Here is an 18,524-nt window from a genome sequence, read left to right as displayed (position 1 = left end):
TTCCCTCGAGATAATCGATGAGTGGGCGCAATTCCGTGTCGTCTCTCTGTTGTTGAGCGAGGGCGGACGTGGTCAGAGCACCAATAAATAGAGGGTCATCTTCGAGGTCATCAGAGCTGGACGGAATAGGAGCACGGGACAAGCAGTCTGCATCGCTGTGTTTGTTGCCCGACTTGTAGACAACTGTAACGTCAAATTCTTGCAAGCGAAGGCTCCAACGAGCTAGCCGGCCCGAGGGGTCTTTAAGATTCGCGAGCCAACACAGTGAGTGGTGGTCACTCACGACCCGAAACGGGCGACCATACAAGTAAGGCCGGAACTTCGTTATCGCCCACACAACAGCTAGGCACTCCTTTTCAGTGGTTGAGTAATTTGCCTCGGACCGTGACAGCGTGCGGCTGCCGTAAGCAATCACGCGTTCAATACCATCTTGCCACTGGACGAGGACTGCACCGAGGCCAATGTTGCTGGCATCGGTGTGAAGTTCCGTGTCCGCCTCCTCGTTAAAATGGGCAAGAATGGGCGTTGTTTGTAGGCGTTCGCGGAGCTTTTCGAAGGCGTCCTGCTGTTCCTGTGCCCAGACGAAAGGCTGATCGTCTTTTGTCAGCCGTGTGAGAGGCTCAGCCAGCCTGGAGAAGTCTTGCACGAAGCGTCTGTAATATGCGCAGAGGCCAAGAAACCGGCGCACAGCTCGCTTATCAGTGGGAGTCGGGAACGCAGCTACAGCGGCCGTCTTGTCAGGGTCGGGGCTGACGCCCTCAGGTGTCACAACATGGCCCGAAAACTTCAGCCGTTGGTACGCGAAGTGGCATTTTTCGGGTTTTAGAGACAGACCGGCTGATCGGATTGCCGTCAATACTGCACTCAAGCGTTTGAGATGTTCTTCGTAGGTCGCAGCGAAAATAACCACATCATCAAGATAGACGAGACACGACTGCCATTTGAGGCCAACCAGGACAGTGTCCATCATTCTTTGAAAGGTGGCAGGAGCGGTACACAGGCCAAAGGGGAGCACCTTGAACTCGTACAAACCGTCGGGGGTTATGAACGCGGTCTTTTCACGGTCACGTTCATCGACTTCGATCTGCCAGTACCCACTGCGTAGATCTAGAGAGGAAAAGTAGCGGGCATGACGCAGGCGATCGAATGAGTCATCAATTCGGGGCAACGGATAAACGTCCTTTTTAGTAATCTTGTTGAGGCGACGATAGTCGACGCAGAATCGGAGAGTGCCATCCTTCTTGGCGACCAGCACAACGGGCGAAGCCCACGGGCTTGTTGACGGCTGGATAACCTCGTCGCGGAGCATTTCCTCAACCTGCCTCCGAATCACCTCCCTTTCTTTCGCCGACACTCGATAGGGGTGGTGTTGTATAGGCCTCTCGCCTTCATCAACTACAATGCGGTGTTTAGCGACCGATGTTTGCCGAACTTTAGAAGTGGTCGCAAAGCAGTCACGAAAAGAGTCGAGGATCATGTGGAGGCGGTGTTTCTGATCGGCGGTTAGGTCGGGGTTCACGTCAGTCAGAACGGGGGCGTCAGACGTCGATTCATGGGTATCGTTGAGGGTCAAGGCGCAGTGGGAGACAGAGTCACTAATTTCATCGAAATAGGCTATGGCTGTTGCTTGCGGCAAGTGGCGGTATTCGGCGCTAAAGTTGGTAACAAAAAGCTGCGTTCGCATTCCGCGGAGGGAAGCAACACCACGCGCAACGCAGACTTGTTGACTCAACAGTAACGACAGGTTACCTTCCGCAATCCCGTGAGGCGTGCGTGGGTTGGAGCATTCCACCGTAATAAACAAACTGGAGCGTGGTGGTAGCGTGACATTGTCATCACACACGCGAAAAACAGGCCTGTCGGGCTCGCTTCTGCCGGCTGTGGCACACTGAGGTGAGAACGTCACGACAAGTTCGCGGAGGTTGATTATCGCACCGTGTTCTCGAAGAAAATCAAACCCGAGGATGAGGTCCTTCGAGCAATGAGCCAACACAGCGAAGCAGGCAATGAAGGTTACACCGCGAATCTCCATTCTAGCGGTGCAGACACCTAGCGGTGTCACCAGATGGCCTCCAGCTGTCCGGATGTGCGTTCCAGGCCAAGGTGTCAGGACTTTCCTCAGGGCAGTCGCCAGACCACGACTCATGACGGAGAAGTCGGCGCCGGTATCTACGAGAGCAGTCACGCGGCGGCCATCAACGATGATCGGGATATCAGCCGAAGCTTGGTCACCTTCGGAAAAACGCTGTGTGGGGGTGGTCGGACTTGGGGATCGTTCTCGCGGTCGAGTTGGTGCGTCAAGCGGAGACGTCTCTATTCGTCGAAAAGTCGTCGGACGTAAGGGTCGTTCACATTGTCCAATTGAAGCGTCAAGCGAAGGCGTCTCTGGGCGTCGAAAGGTCGTAGCGGCGTGAGATCGGAGGTCGGGTCGCATGCTAACGTCGGTGAGCGGAGGATGTTCGTCATTATGTCCAGTGACGGCGGCCCTACCTCCGGGGGTCGCCGTCCTCAGTTTTCCCGGCGCGGGCTGGAGGACTGCCGGACGTAGGACTGGCGGGCTGGTGAAGACAACCGTCGAGGTGACGGAGACCTGGACATACGTTGGGCAGTGGGTGCAGGTGGGACGTTGGCCGCTAGGTACTGATCAATCTCGCGGGGTCGTTCACCATAGCGTGGCAGGGGTGCGTCTGGCGAAAAGCCGCGCAGGCCAATCCGGCGGTACGGGCAGTGACGACGGATGTGGCCTGCTTCGCCGCAGTGGAAGCACAAGGGCCTGTTGTTCGGCGTGCGCCACATGTTTGCCTTCGTGACGGGTGGGCGGTCGTCTGGCAGCGCTGCCGTGTACGGGAATCGGCGGGACGGCGCGGTAGGGGCAGGAGAGTAGAACGCCGGCGGTGGTGGCGCAGTACTTCGCAATGCCTCGCTGTATGTCATCACATAGGGCGCTGGCGGTTGGGGAGGCGGAATGGGCTGCACCGTGCGGCGTATCTCGTCACGGACAGCATCCGAGATGGCGGTCACACTAGGAGGCTGCTCCACAGAGCGAAGCTTCTGCAGCTCTTCGCGCACGATGCTCCTGATGAGCTCTCGGAGGGAGGTGTTCTCATCCCCGGGCTTCGGAATGTGGCACTCCACAGCAGTGATGTTTGATGGACGGCCGTAGTGCGCAAACCGCTGTTGCAGGGCGCGCTCCATGCCTGCCGCTTCCTTCGCAAAATCGGCGACTGTAGCCGGAGGATCGCGCACGAGCCCAACGAACAATTGCTCCTTCACTCCCCGCATCAAATGGCGCACCTTCTTGGCTTCAGACATCGAAGGATCAGCGCGGTTGAAGAGCCGGGTCATGTCCTCCACGAACATCGCCACGCTCTCGTTTGGCTGCTGCGCTCTCGATTGCAAGGCCAATTCAGCACGCTCCCTCCGTTCGTTGCTGCTGAAGGTATGCAGCAACTGCCGCCGGAAGTCTTGCCAGGTGTGGATGGCGGACTCGTGGTTTTCGAACCACGTCTTGGCGGCGTCCTGGAGGGCAAAGTAAACGTTCCGAAGCTTGCGGTCTTCGTCCCACAGATTAAATTCAGCAACCCTGTCATACCCGTCCAACCAGTCCTCCACATCCTCAAACTTGTCACCATGAAACGACGCAGGCGTGCGAGGCGTATGAAGAAGTAGCGGTGGCGAACTCACAGATGGCTGGAAGGTCTGGCTGGCCACCGTAGAGGTCATCGTGCGGGATGGCGCGGTGAGGGGTTTGTACTCGGGAGCTAAGCCTTTCAAGCGGCGGCTTGACTTGTGGACAGGCGTCGTGTCCAGGGGGTGTGGCGGAGCGCTGGAGGTTCCTGGGACCTCTTCGTACATGGATCGTACCCCGCAGCTGCACCAAAATGTCGCGGGCGCCGGTAGAACGTTCTGTCCCTGGCGAGCACACTGGGCGGAGCGCAGCCGGCCGACCCTAGCACCGAGCAGAAGAAGACGAAGTCCGGCGCGCGACAAAGGTCGAAGACAGACCGCACGGGAGCGCTGGTAGAGTGTGGCAATATGCTCTACTTTGTCCGCTTGGTGCTTTTCAGGGGTACGTAGGAAAAGTTTTGTTTGCTTGAAATAGCCGCCACAAAGCGTGTTTAGTCTTATTTTGTGACTATGTATCTTTAGTTCTATAGAAGGAGTACCTCTACTAAGCTTGCTATGTCACTTCGTGTCTAGTGAAGGTGAGGGCGTGCTAAGTGGGGTTTGAACTTAATATACAATTTGTGCGTATGCATACGTGAACTACTGTACGCTAATGAGGATGAGAGTTTGTATTTGCTCCTAGAAATTAGAACTTCTGCACAAGAAAATATGCGCCCATTTTGGGTTGGCCTTTGCATAGCTGCTGTTATCCCTACAAGAAATCTAAGGCTCACGCCTCTGAGTTACTTCTGTTCTATCGTTTTCTTATCAGACAACAAAAATAGACAGGAATTTTCTGGCAGTCAGCTCCGGCACTTTCTCTGAGATCAAAGGGTCTTCACGATTTTTCTTTCGCAACTACCAAAAGAGCCTGTAACGGATAGTACCCTTAGTGCACTAAACAACATCGCGATTTCGCCTTCTGCTCAACAGGGCCCACAGCGACTGTTGTCAAAGGCACTCATCTGGGACAGGCTGGAAATTGTGAACGCTAGGAATACTTTTCTTTCGCAGCACTGGTATCACTGTAGAATTGTGGACAGTAATGGATGCAACTTGGAGGTAACGGTGCTGCTCCCGTGCGGAGATGGGGTTGGAGGCCACTCTAGAGGCTATCCGCACTCAAGTCCAGCCCCCTTGTTGAAAATGTTTCATGTGGCAATTAAACAGGGCATTCTTTTCACTTTAGCACGATTTCTAACCGGAGCTTTCACACCTGTATTAAAACATACCATCCGACACTCATATCATAGGTACATGCATTTTACGTTCTCTGAAAAATATTGCAGTTCTTATCAAATTATTTACCAAGGAAATTTTTACACTGTGAGTCTGAGATTCACCTCAGAAAAAGTTTGCTTTGTTTGTATTTTCATTAGAGCTGATATTTCATAAATCAAACTCCCTTGCTTTGCTACACCCAGATATAAATATGTGAGTACCCAGGTTGTGCAAAACATTCCAAACATTGTTTTACAATTAATATAGAAGTTCTCATTACATGCTAGATTGTACTGCTATGCTAATGTTTTAGGTTGGCACATCAACCCCGCTTTGTTTAATGAGTGAGCGCTTCAAACCCAGGAATATTAAGTACAGTTTTGAATGCAGATGTCACGTCAAAATCACGCTGTAAAACAGTACTGAATATACAACGCTGCGTTCATGCTTCCTTTTCAATCCTAATGATGTTCCTCCGATAAAGAAAATTCGATGCTCTCTTTTTTTCTGTCTGCACCAGCTCAGGCAGCATACAAGCATTACTGCATGATAAAGGCCAGGGCTGGGGGTCAACCCGAAAGCCCTGAAGCTCGGAGGGCGGGTGGGAAATCTCGGAGGGCCGAAAAAAAACGCTGTTTAAGCAATCCATGGCAGAGCATGGGCCGGGCTCGGGCCTGATCGGATGTGTGCATATAGGAAATTGAAAATTGGAAAATTTGTTTTGAGGAAATGAAGGGTGAATTAACTTTCTCCCTTCTCGGTGGACACCTCAACCACGCCATGAGGGAAGGAGGAAGGTAGACGTGAAAGACGACACAGAAAGTGGTGCGATGGTGGAGGGGTTCGAAATAATTCCGACGACGTCATGATCTTTAACGTTCACTAACATTGCACAGAACGCAGGTGCCTTTTGTGTTTTGCCTGCACTGAAACACGGCTGCCGCGGCCGGGTTCGAGCCCGGGTATTCCTACTCAGGACCCCATTACGGTACCCACTGAGCCACCGTGGCTGCCACGAGCATATAGACGGGTCTTTGCTGAAATCTTAGGCATTACAATAAGGGGCATTCTATGTGCGTAGCTAACTACAAGAATGGCACGAAGCTCACTGTCCAAGAAATAAAAAGGCCCTCTTATTGACCCGTTTAGAGGGGTAAAAATGCCACACATATATGATGCCATTTTTGGCATACCTCCAGACGGTTCTGCAGCAAACAAAGCCGTGGTACTGCACTGGCTCAAAATGTGTGATTCCTTACACAAGTGGCATGTTGCCTCCTTCAAGATGTTTCGGCCGGACTTTCGTTGGAGTATCAGCAGGACTAGAAAGTGAAGGTATTCTCACTGAGGGAGTCAGCTTGCACTCGATGAGAGTTACGGGGCTTCAACCAGATAACAAGCCTCAGTAAGGATGACCTCTAAACTAGTCACCACATTGACTTGTAAATAAGTGCGCGTTAGTTATCTATTTACTTTCGAAGGCCTGCAGGTTCCACAAAAGATAACGGGTGAGTTTAGAAGCAGAAAAAGATGACTACAGCATGCTCGATACATCCTCACGCACATTTAGCCCAAGGCGGACAGTAGTTGTATGCAATAACTACTGTCCGCCTTAAACCCTACCACGTCGCTGACAGTTCCGTCCCCTAACACCCGGATGGCGCTTTTGCCGCACGGGGTCATGTAGCGAGCTGACGACGACGATGAAGAGATGCATTTGCCACGAGTGGACAACGGACGAAGACGACAAAGATCGCTCGCTCGGTCCGCACGGCGCTACTAGCAGCTATCCCGGCTGCTGGTATATGTCTCGCTGTAACTATAATCTTCCCCGCTACAATATATATGTATATATACATGCACTGCCCATCAGGAAGGTGCTAGTTCAATTAATCACTGGAGCCGCCGCGGTGGCTTAGTGGCTATGGTGCTCGGCTGCTGGCCCGAAAGACGCGGGTTCGATCCCGTCCGCGGCGGCTGAATTTCTTTAGAGGAGAAATTCGAGGCCCGTGTACTGTGCGATGTAAGTGCACGTTAAAGAACCTCAGGTGGTCGAAATTTCCGGAGCCCTCCACTACGGCGTCTCTCATAGCCTTAGTCACTTTGGGACGTCAAACCCCATAAAACCAAACCAATTAATCACTGGTGGTGAGAGGTTGCCTGCGAACAGCATACTAGGTCTCACAAGCACCACATATGCCATAGCATCTACCACAGGAAAGAGCACGGCTAGAGCAAAGACGATTACAGCAGAGCGAAGAGCACGGTGCACCGGTGCAGCTATAGCAAAGCGAAGAGCTAGGCCACGTGCAGAGCAAAAGAAAGCGAAGGGCACGACGCACCGGCACAGCTATGACAAAGCGAACAGCACGGTGAAGGTTGAAAGCAGGGTGATAACGAAGGGAGGGCAAGAACGAAATAGGGGAAGACGAGGTAGTACTGAACGAGAATAATGCGGAATAGGAAGAGGGAAAGTGCAGAAGGAGAACACGGCGCTAGCAGGCGAGAGGGGATCACGTAGTCTCCTTCTACGTCATGAAATGCACGGTCATCTGTATTTGCTGCATTAGAAATGCGAGCTTCACCATTTTTTTCAATGTGAAACTCAAGGAAGGCAGCTGAACGAGCTTCGACATGCACATTTTCGACGTTCGATTATTCGAAGAACACTGCCGGAAATAAAAATCCAAATGCCTGGCTCACTTTTGATATCGCACAGCACACGGGAGCCTCTTGCGAAACGCAAAAAGCACCCGTGTGCTGTGCGATGTCAGTGCACGTTAAGATCTCCAGATGGTGGAAATTATTCCGGAGACCTCCACTACGGCACCTCTATCTTACTTTCTTCTTCCACTCCCTCCTTTATCTCTTCCCTTAGGACGCAGAATACATGTATTCCTCAGCTTACAACATACGTTAAATTATTGTGTACTTAACCAGTACAGGCAGAAGGTAATCAAACCCTGGAAAGTTTTTTTATATATTTTTGTGGCGTTGGACGATTGAACTCGATAACCTTGCACACATAATGGGTATTTTTGTTTCCTAACTGCATACCAGCCAAAGATTTGTCGTCCTGTAGTCTCCGTCGATTCCCCAAGTTGGTAAAAAAATTCAAGACCCAAATAAAGCTTTGAATGCATGACAGACCGTGGAACGTACCATGCAAAAATTTTTCCTATTCCGCAAAGCACACCGCTGGCCCAGTAGGAGGACGGAGTTTAGATAACTGTTGTTTGAATGGAAACATTGAAAAGGCGCAATTCCTTTCCCTCTCGTTCGTCTGCTCTTTGTGCTGTGTGAAATCCAGCACTTCGGCCACGCAGTAAATGCCTCTTGTGAAACTATTCAGGCCATATGCGAGTAATTTCTAGGTTGGCTAGCCCCGAAAGGCAGATGTTGAGAGGAGAACTACTATGGTCGGCGTTAACATTGCCTTGGCAGTGCTGGCGAGGTGACGCACGACACGTCTTCACGGAGACATTAAGTACACCTTTTAGTTAGATACCCGAAGAACAAGAACATACAAGAGAACATAGTTAGATACCCCAAGATTACTGTTAGATACGAGACTCGCACCATCTGGGCGCAGAAGTAATGAGTACCTAAATTTCAAGAGAAGTACATGAAAAAACTAATTAGTGGTCATTTTTGCCTGTAGGTGGATATGGACCCCGAGAAGGAAGGAGGGTACTTTTATTTCAAATCTCTCATTATGAATGGCTGCGGCCTCTTCGGTGAGAAGTTCTGCTCTTGGATTCTTAGATCAATTTCCTGCATCACTGCTTACCAGTTCAACGAGGTAAGTTTTGAAAGCGTGGCCGAAAGTTCAATTTTGTACTCCAACAAGGAATGCATTTGGTTCTAATAGGCTGATTTCACTTCGAACAAATACCATTCAACCACAGTTGTAGATGATACGAACTTTTTGCTGTTTCCTAGAGGGCGCTGACTGGAAACGGTAGAATAATAGACATAAGAGAAACGGCAGACCATCTTTTTCTCCAAGGGTCATTTCTTAGTTTTTTATATTGGGTACGCTAAGAAAACCTGTAGTAATGCAGGGTAAAAGTTGAGTGTTATAGTCAGTAAAAGCATCCGGCTGCAGAATTTGTGAAATTATAATGTCCGTGATGAGATAGAAACTTAACTTAAGGTGTCCTGTGTTTGCTTTTCAAGAAAATCTCATATTATTTGGCATATCATTTTCCAACAGCAGAGGTTTTAAGCATGCGCAACTGTCCACGCTTAGAACTGCCTACAGCGAAACTAATTCGTAGTATGCAGATATTGCCGAGCCCTGTATGGTGCCAAAGGCCCCATCGTACTTCACCTTGCTGAACTGAAAACTGCACACATCATGGCTTCTGCAGATGTGGGGCTCAGGCGCAGTGAGGACGAAGGAGTCAGTGTATCTTTATGGTTTAAGTAGCTATTTTAGTGCATTCTGGCGCTTCCTGCAACAGTTTCACTTACGCATGTTCTGTCCACGACGTCTTTGCATCTGCGCTACTTGCATCGCCTTTCTTTCTCACAACCACTGTGCCAGATATATGGGCTATGAACGACTGAAATTCTCCCATCCTCGTTGCAATTCTGGTAGTGCCTCTACCGACACTAATAGGGTTTTCTTTTCAACCCCTGCTGTTTCCTTCTCCTTTGCAAATGTTCGTAAGGACTGTAGGAATATTTGAATCAGAATCGCCTTCCCTTGCGCCTGCTAGTGCTTGCCCGCACATTCACGTTTTTATTGCGAAAGCAATACTAGTTGCACTTTCAGCCCGTCGCGTAGCGTGGCTGGTAGCTACCAAATTATCATATTGGATTGGATTGGAATGGAATGGAATGGAATGGAATGGAATGGACCGGATTGGATTAGATTAGATTAGATTGGATTGGATTGGATTGTATAACCGATGCATCACCACAAGTCTAACCACAAGCACCACCACCAGCTACACTGCCAGCTGAACCATGGCGTAGCTACGGATATTACTGCGAAAGCAATACTAGTTGCACTTTCAGCCCGTCGCGTAGCGAGGCCGGTAGCTACCAAATTAGAATATTGGATTGGATTGGATCGGAATGGATTGAATTGGATTGGAGTGGATTGGATCTGATTAGATTAGATTAGATTAGATTAGATTAGATTAGATAGATTAGATTGGATTAGATTGGATTGGATTGGATTGGATTGGATTGGATTGGATTGAATAACCGATGCATCACCACAAGTCTAACCACAAGCACCACCACCAGCTACACTACCAGCTGAACCATGGCGTAGCTACGGATGTTGCTTTCGCAATTACCGGGCTTAACCAAGCTAAGCTACAGCCATTTTTATTAGCACCCTACCTTTCACGTGTTCTAGAAAAAATCTGACATCCTCTCACTTCAACACAGCGGTTCGCAACTTAGAAATGAAAGATACTTTAACTGGACAAGTTGAACACATTTAAGAGCGAAATAAGAAGGCTTTACTGCACCAATCATTGGGAAGTGGTTGCTCTGCTTTTACTGAGTACTAGTGCATTGAACGATTGGCTCTGTCCTGCATGTTCTACATGCATAATGGCAAAACTAGAACGAGACCGCATGAACGAGGCTATACCGGGTGCTGCCGCGAAAGTTTTGGAAGACTCTTAACAGTTGAGTTAAAAATACAAATAAAATATGTACATGGACGCACATTCAACCGTGGCAGACGTCAGCTGCTTTAAAGCCATCCTGGGGGAGGGGGGGGATTAACTTAAATTCAAATTAACCAATTTGTATTCGCAAAATTCGTATCTGCATTGTCTGATTGCGCCTTTACAGAGTTAATTTCTCTTCGTTTTCAAGACTAATATAACATAATCTTCTGTTAGCTTTAAATTCGCTAATAACACCAACAATCAGAGTATGTGAATTCAAGTGTTAATTATTAAGCCAGAAGCATACAGCCAGCTGCTTAGTATGGTTACTTATACACTTACGTTCGCTGTGGCGTACAGTACGTTTAATTAAAATATTTGCTTTCTTTTTCACCCTTGCTCTATTTTAATGTCCTCGCTGAATTACCCGATGAATTTTTTGTAGCATGTTAAAGACTGCTTTGAGTAGCCTAACTTTTGTCCAGAGAATTTCTATCGTGCGGTGGTAATCCAAGTCTTCCGCACCGCATTTGGCGCGTCAAGGAGGTGCGATGGCTGCAGTTATAACTTACTTTTTTCAGTTCCACTTGCCTGTACTAAACTGTGACTCTTGCAGTAATGCAAATGAATCATTTATAATTGCATTTCATCACGAGATTACATAATAATATCACAGTCCTTCTGCTTTTATCTCACTAGAGCCTTCTTCACTTTGATGTATTTGCAACCTCCACAGACAGAATGACCTAAATTAGGCTTACAAAAAACTTTTCTAGGCCACACAGCGCTTTATGAATGACACAGCACCGCAAATAAATGATTAATGCTCGAAAATAGCAAAGAGTATGGCGGTGCCAGCAGGCACCGCTCATTTCGCTTAAGCTGTCAAATGTTTACGGTGTTCTCTACCGCCTGCTTTTGAAATACGCGATGCTTTAGCGAAGCTTGGTCACCAACTCTATTGGTGGCACTCATAACCCATGTTCACTTTTAGTAATGGTCTTCTTCTTTCAGACGCGCTTGCCGATGTACGTGGGCCATTACCCTATCGGCACAAGCTTTCAAAATGTGCACCATATGCATCAGGTACCGTTAGAAGTTCTTTTTTGTTGTTGCGGTATAGCAGAACGTCGTTTTATCTAGTTACGTTAGCCACATTAATATTTTCTGCCACATTTTATTGTCACAGCAACACAGCAATTATATTTTAAATAATGTCTTTGAAACTGCTGACCATTATAAAAAGTCAATAAAATGGAGTCTTTCCTTTCATGACGGCCTCGCTATCTAGTCCTGCATATTTTACCACTAGAATAAACTATACGATACTACTGTACTATACGAATACTCGTACGAATGCACACAACGATACGTATATGGCGCTCCCGCAAACATTTAGAATCACACGCATTTCATACCAGCTAGCGTTCTGAGTAGAGAGTGCAGTTTCGCGGCGACTTCTCGGGGTTGTCTTGGGAGCGATAGAGAGATAACTTTTATTTTCCGGTTCAACTCCGAGCTTTCGTACGAACGCTGCGGACAGGAAGAGAGCACTTGCTGGCTTCCTATTCTGGCAACATCAGGACGTCGCTGTAAGATCGCAACAATGTGTCGTGCTCTGTACGGCTTAAATCATAACGCACATTCTCTCAACGAAGTTCCATCGTGTCAAGTGACAACACGTACGGTAGAGAGTTGGTGATAATTAGTGCTAAGAACACTCGTTTCATTACTATTGTGTTGTCAAATTCAGTCGGAAATGGGTATGAGCGCTAACGTGAATTTAACTTGCTCAAGAAGCAGCAAGCTTGAAGGCCTTCAATGATTCTGAAGTGTTTGTGCAAGCTGCAGAGGTTTGAGCCTCACAGAATTATCGCTTCGCGACAGCCGTGCCCCACGAAACTCAGAAGTATGACTTAAACACTACAGAGCCAAAAATGTGCGTCGAACGACTTGAGCTAACCTTGCTTCTAAAATGCAGCACGATGATTGCAGAAACCAAAAGTGGTTTCTTGTGCCCAATAGGCTTTTATGTAGGAAATGCTGAAAAAGAAAAACATTGGGGATGTTCGCTGATAAAGTACAGTGTTGAATGAGGTTGGATGCGGCACTTCTGAACGCTGTCCCGATTAATACAATCTGAAGGTGTGGGTCGGCGGCTTAATACGGCCACTGGCCTTTACTGACAATTTTTATTCGCATGCTGTAGCCATTGCGCTGGAGCTGGAGTAACAAGTTAGAGGCCGTAGGAAAGATCAGTCTGTTTCAATTTGCATGGAGAGTGCATTGTTAACGCCAATACAGTGAGCAAAATTCAGTGAATAAAACGGTATTTTTGTTCAATCGGACTACATTTGCGAAGTGTTTTCAAGAATGTACGGAGCCAAAAGCGCCGTGGTTGTGCAGCATTTTCAAGAGATGTTACTGTCGTCATCTCAGATGTAAGATTTGACCCCAGTGGCTATATTATAACACTACACGCTTTCAAAACGACCAAAAATAGCAAAAATTACTCACGGCACAACTCGCATAGCTTCGGGGTTGATTTATCAAATGAAGACATGTTTTCTACGTCTGTAGATTGCGCATATTTAGCTACACCTGCACAATTTCTTAGAACTGGATTTTATAGTTCTTTAGTCTTCTCTTTTCAACAGTCACCGTAACTAAGAAAACGCGTTCTCCTTAACAGATAGCTTTAACAAGAAAATGATATATTTCCATAATGCTGCTGAAGAAGCTCTTCTTCTTCGCGGTAGCTGTTTTCCCACAATGCTGCGCAAAGACAGCCAAGTCGAAAAAATATCTTTTTGCGCTCTGCATATATAACTCACCATGCACCAACATTAATTGGCAATGATGAAATATGCGATCAGAAAGTACATACTTTGCAGATTCGAATTATCTTGTGCATGCGGGAGGGTCACAGTGATCGTTAAAACATTGTAAAAACGGCCAGTGGCAACCGCCGGATCTGGATCCCTGCCTTAACATGAGAAATATAACCAAAGGTGCGGGCCACACAGCCGCCGATGAGCTCAGGTGCTGGAGCTTTGCACGCAACACGTGGAACCAAAGGCCTCCCTCCTGCATGTGACTCTTCGCTTCTTAATAATTTCTGCAAGTCCCCGCGCTGCTTCAATGGTACCCCAAATACTTCTGAATGGAGAAATACATTCTCTAATACTTTTGCAATGTTGCAAACTGATCACTTCTACTCGGCAGCTGCCTTTGTTCATTTAACCCTTGAGCACTACTGCTTAATATTAAAACTTATTTCAGATATACCAGGCGCAGGATTTCGTGATGTACGATCACGGTACCGAAGAAAACATTCGTCGCTATTCTCAGGTGAAACCTTAATTTTCCTTCGGGTTTTTCAGCGCGCTAGGACTAAGACCCTCACTTACCGATTTCGCCAGTGCCTGCCTGCCTGCCTGCCTGCCTGCCTGCCTGCCTGCCTGCCTGCCTGCCTGCCTGCCCGCCCGCCCGCCCGCCCGACCGCCCGCCCGCCCGCCCGCCCGCCCGCCCGCCCGCCCGTCCGCCCGCCCGTCCGTCCGTCCGTCCGTCCGTTTGTCTGTCTGTCTGTCTGTCTGTCTGTCTGTCTAGGTGGCCCTCCTGGATGGGAAGTGGAACACTAAGGTCAGGTGACCTTGTGACGTCATTACAGCATGCCCAAAAGATTGTGAGCAAACTCCGCGCGCTGGCAGGGAGCAGCTCTAGTAATGATTGGTCGTGACGAGTTGCACGGGGAGAGCAACCTTGGTCTCACAAGCCCAACAGGTTGCAGCATCTGCCATCGCAGGGCAATTGCAAATGGCTTAACTGCTGCTTATGTTAAGCATAACGCAGCGAGCCATGGAAAGAAAAATGCAAGATATAACGTCAAGACACCGGGGGCGAGCAGGGTGAGTGAGGTAACAAAGGCGGGTTAATGACATCCTAGTCGATATCAAGACAAAGAATTAGGCTTGGGAAGGGCATGTAACGTGAAGGCAAGATAACTCCTGGTTCCTAAGGGTAACGGAGTAGACACCAAGAGAAGCCAAGCGTAGCATGCAGGTGGCGACGGATGAGATTAAGAAGTTTGCGGGGATACAGTGGCCGCAGCTGGCAAAGAACAGGGTTAATTGGAGAGGCACAAGAGAGGCCTTTGCCCTGCAGTGGGCGTAGTCATGCGGATGATGATGGCGATTACGATCGATCTATGCATTTAAGGTTGAGTATGTGTAATTTCGCCTATATGGGCAATAACGCCGTCGTGTCATGCCTTTGAGGCGGAGCATCACTGTCGCCTGCAGTTCTAATGCGGGAGCAAAAAACCTTCATCTCACCGATTTCGCTCAACTTTGTCTGACCTGTTTCACCTTGAAAACCGAGCCTCGAACAGAAACCGAACGGAAACCCAAAGTGCTAGCGCGCCTAATTTTAATTTGGCCTTACCATATTACATCGACCGCCATTTTTTTTAGTCAAAGAAGATCTTTAGATTGCCAGTGCGGATGCGACGCGAGTGGATCGCCAGTGCGGATGCGTGGATCCAAAATGCCTTTTGTGCGACTGAGGTAGCTGCCGGCGCTTACCCAGAACTGAACAAACAGCCTGTCCCTTTAATGTCGGATGAGATCTAGCGACATGTTTGGGTGCGAAGCTGCTGGAAAAAAGGGGGCGTCCTCTTCATGACCGTCATGTCATTGCGAATTTACTATGTTGCTCGTTCGAGCTAATAAAAGGCTTAACAATCTCTTTATTTGTTGTAAAAAAGCGAAAAAACATAATAAAACACACTCAAGATCCCTTCTTTACAGATTTGGACGAAAATTCGCCCTTGCGACAGCCGCCGTGTTTAGACGATTCGCTAGCTCTGGCCTACATGCCTTCCTGTTACGGTAGGCCTTGTTTTTTTTTTTTCGCTTCATCGACCGGACCGCTCTGGGGGTATCCGCAATTGCCCGAGCATTCTTTGCTCATACTGAATTTCTAGCCGCTGCTCTGTTTCCGTTCTGATGCAATGTCACTCTACTTGGGTTTTGTATCGTAGCTCATTCGTTTGCATGACACGCGACGCTCAAGAGGCCAAATGAATGCAACATCGAAACTTAAACTTTTGAGAATATATCTGGAGTGGCTGCGTGCGCATTAAGCCGGGCGGTGGCGAGATTATGTGATTTTACCGATAGGTTAACATTGTATTAACGTCTTGACTTTCTCCTGTCTTAAACTTCGACTCTTTCTTCAAGTATAGTTACTGTTCATGGCGCACGACTGCCCGCGCAAGCGCGTCATTTTTCGCCGGACATAAGTCGCACCGTTGCTCAACATGCACCGACAAAAAATGCAGCAAACAGGCACCAATTCTACACAGCGAAATACGGAAGTTAGAGAAAGCAATTCGGCGTGACCTATATTGCCAATTTTTCCCAGAATTACCCGCTGCCAGTCGCTGTTTGTCAACAGTGACCGGTATAATATTTCAGGCTGTGTAAGAGGCAATACCTCATGAATGTAATACCTCGTGCATGTTGGGGAATAAATATTTACAAAAAGGCAGAAAATAAGTAACAGCGCTTTTTGAAGGCTGGACCGAGAACGAGACAGACACCTGCACTGACGAGCAAACCACATGATTCATTGTGAAAATAGAAGCAGCATAAAAATGACACCCGGCGAATAAGATGACAAGAGCAATAAAAACAAAATGAAAAAAAAGGAAAAAAGTAGGACCACACACCACGCACTAGTGAGGAATTCTTCCCGTGTGCGTGGCATGTGGTCCCCATTTTTTCCTTTCTTCTTGTCATTGCTCTTGTTATCATGCTCCAGTGAAAGATTACTTTGGCCTCTAGTTTGCGTACCTTATTCAGGCCAACGATCGTGACAGACGTTCTTCAGAGAGACTAAACTGGTTTATCGTTCGTTCAATTACGTTGGGACACTTTTTGACCGGTAGCCAGGTACCTTTACGGTACCTGGCTACGTACAACAGTGACTTTTTCTGAGGTCACGTACCGGCTCAATATCGGGCCAAAGTTTTGTGATCTGCTGTTTTTCATCTTTTTCACCGCGGCGGCGCCTGTTAGCCACTGGCTCTGCAATTCTAGCCGCACTGCACACAGGACAGAGGAGCTGCACGCGGGAGACAGAAGGCCACAGTCTCCAATCCCTCACATAACCCCTTTCTCTCAAATGCAGCGTCTGTGGACACTCAATCGCCCGTAAGTAAGTTACACCATAGATCCGCGCCGCTGTGGTGGCTCAGTGGTTATGGTGCTCTGCTGCTGACCCGAAAGACGCGGGTTCGATCCCGGACGCGGCGGTTGAATTTCTTTGGAGGAGAAATTCTAGAGACCCGTGTACTGTGCGATTTCAGTGCACGTTAAAGAACCACAGGTGGTCGAAATTTCCGGAGCCCTCCACTACAACGTCTCTCATAGCCTGAGTAGCTTTGGAACGTTAAACCCCATAAACCAAACCAAACCAAGCCATCGATCCGCATTTGCGAGGGAATGCAGCACAAAAGCACCTCTCATAGCGTTTTGCAGGCTGATAATCATATGAGGTAATGCGTAAATGCTGGTAAGCTACCCATATAAAGTAGAAACGGTCATCCGGTTTGTGTACCTTTCGTCGCCATTAAGTCAGCTTGGATGTATCCTCAGCATTATTTATCCACCTGTCGCGGTGGCTCACTGGTTAGGGCACTGCTACTGAGCAGGAGGATACGGATTCAATCCCGGCTACCGCGGCGGCCTCGTATTTATGGAGGCAAATCGTAAAAGGCGCCCGTGTGCTGTGCGATGCCAGCGCACGTGAAAGAAAACTAGGTAGTCTAAATCAATCCGTAGCCCTCGTCTACGGCATCCATCGTGCCCTTTGTGTCGCTTCGGGACGTTCAACCCCACAGTTTACAGTTTTATAACCATCCTGTGTTCTTCACTCTCATATGATTCTTACTGGCGTTCACAGGCAACGCCACCACCGTACCCTCTGGAACGCATCCGAACTGCCTTTGCTATCTTCTCGTCGGAAGAAGATCATTTCGCCAGCTCCCGGGATGTCGCCGACCTTATCGTCAGGATGCCGCATCGAATTGTTTTGCACCATGTTGTGTCGGACCCAGGACTGCGTCACTGCGACTTCGTCACGGGGTACAGGTCGACAGATTCATTGTATAAACTTGCCGTCGACACGATCCGCAGACATGCCAGTATAAGGCAGTGACAATGTTCTGCGTGTCATGGAAGGTCAGTCACATGGTTTTGTACGTTTCTTATTTATCGACGCTTTCATGTCAGTACAAAAATAAACGTCTGAACCCTCATGTATAAAAAAGAACAGCCAGTGTGATCTTTACTCAAACTTACGTAGTGAGTATTTATGGGCAATAATGCTAAGGGAATACAGATATAAGAGAATACAGATGTTAAATATAATGCTATACCAATTCACTTTTAAGGCGGCTTAACCGTTCCCATATTTTGGTTACGAAACAGATTGAGAGGATAACAAAAATAATTAATTGTTGTTACATGTCCTTGACAGAAAAAATAGGGCTACAATTCCGCGAACGTCGAAGTGCCCGGCGTGCCCGTCTTTCGGTAGTTTTTGAACAAGGCTTGTTGTTTTTCTGAAATAGAGGGTTCAGCCCCAGAAAATCATGCGTGCCTGAAAAGCACGATAAGAAATAGGCTTGGCCATCTTGAGGTTAAATATTAAGCTGCGATCAGTTTTAACAGGGTGTTTATGCCGCAGCGCTAGCTTGTTGGTCTCAGCATCTGCCTCTTATGCGGAAGGCACGGGGTTCGATTCCCAGTGCCTCCGGGTACCCACCGGTGATAAAATGGGTACAAGCTTTCCCCTGTTCTGCTGCTTGGCTTATTTAGGGCGGAAAGCTTGGCAAAATGGGTCTTTGATCTCACCTTGAGTAGAAGAAACATACCTAGTGCCAGGCCGCTCTTTGGTCGCAGATGCCCTTGCGCCATCTTGACAAATAGAGTGATG

General features: G+C 48.2%; 1 protein-coding gene across 1 annotated transcript in view; it reads left to right on the top strand.

The window, feature by feature from the left end:
* LOC149360816 (lipase lipl-5-like) overlaps positions 1 to 17,744 on the top strand; it is a 58,519-nt gene extending 40,775 nt beyond the window's left edge. The window contains exons 6-9 of the mRNA XM_089567935.1: positions 8,549 to 8,689; positions 11,538 to 11,609; positions 13,806 to 13,874; positions 17,490 to 17,744. Of these exons, the coding sequence (XP_089424061.1) occupies positions 8,549 to 8,689; positions 11,538 to 11,609; positions 13,806 to 13,874; positions 17,490 to 17,744 (537 nt within the window). The remainder of the gene's footprint in view (positions 1 to 8,548; positions 8,690 to 11,537; positions 11,610 to 13,805; positions 13,875 to 17,489) is intronic.
* The last annotated feature ends 780 nt before the right edge of the window (positions 17,745 to 18,524 follow it).

This window comes from Amblyomma mixtum, chromosome 2 (genome assembly GCF_055824585.1).
Source record: "Amblyomma mixtum isolate Tamu chromosome 2, ASM5582458v1, whole genome shotgun sequence".
NCBI classification, from domain to species: domain Eukaryota; kingdom Metazoa; phylum Arthropoda; class Arachnida; order Ixodida; family Ixodidae; genus Amblyomma; species Amblyomma mixtum.
Note: the sequence above shows the minus strand (reverse complement) of the source record. Positions and strands in the feature narration are given on the sequence as shown.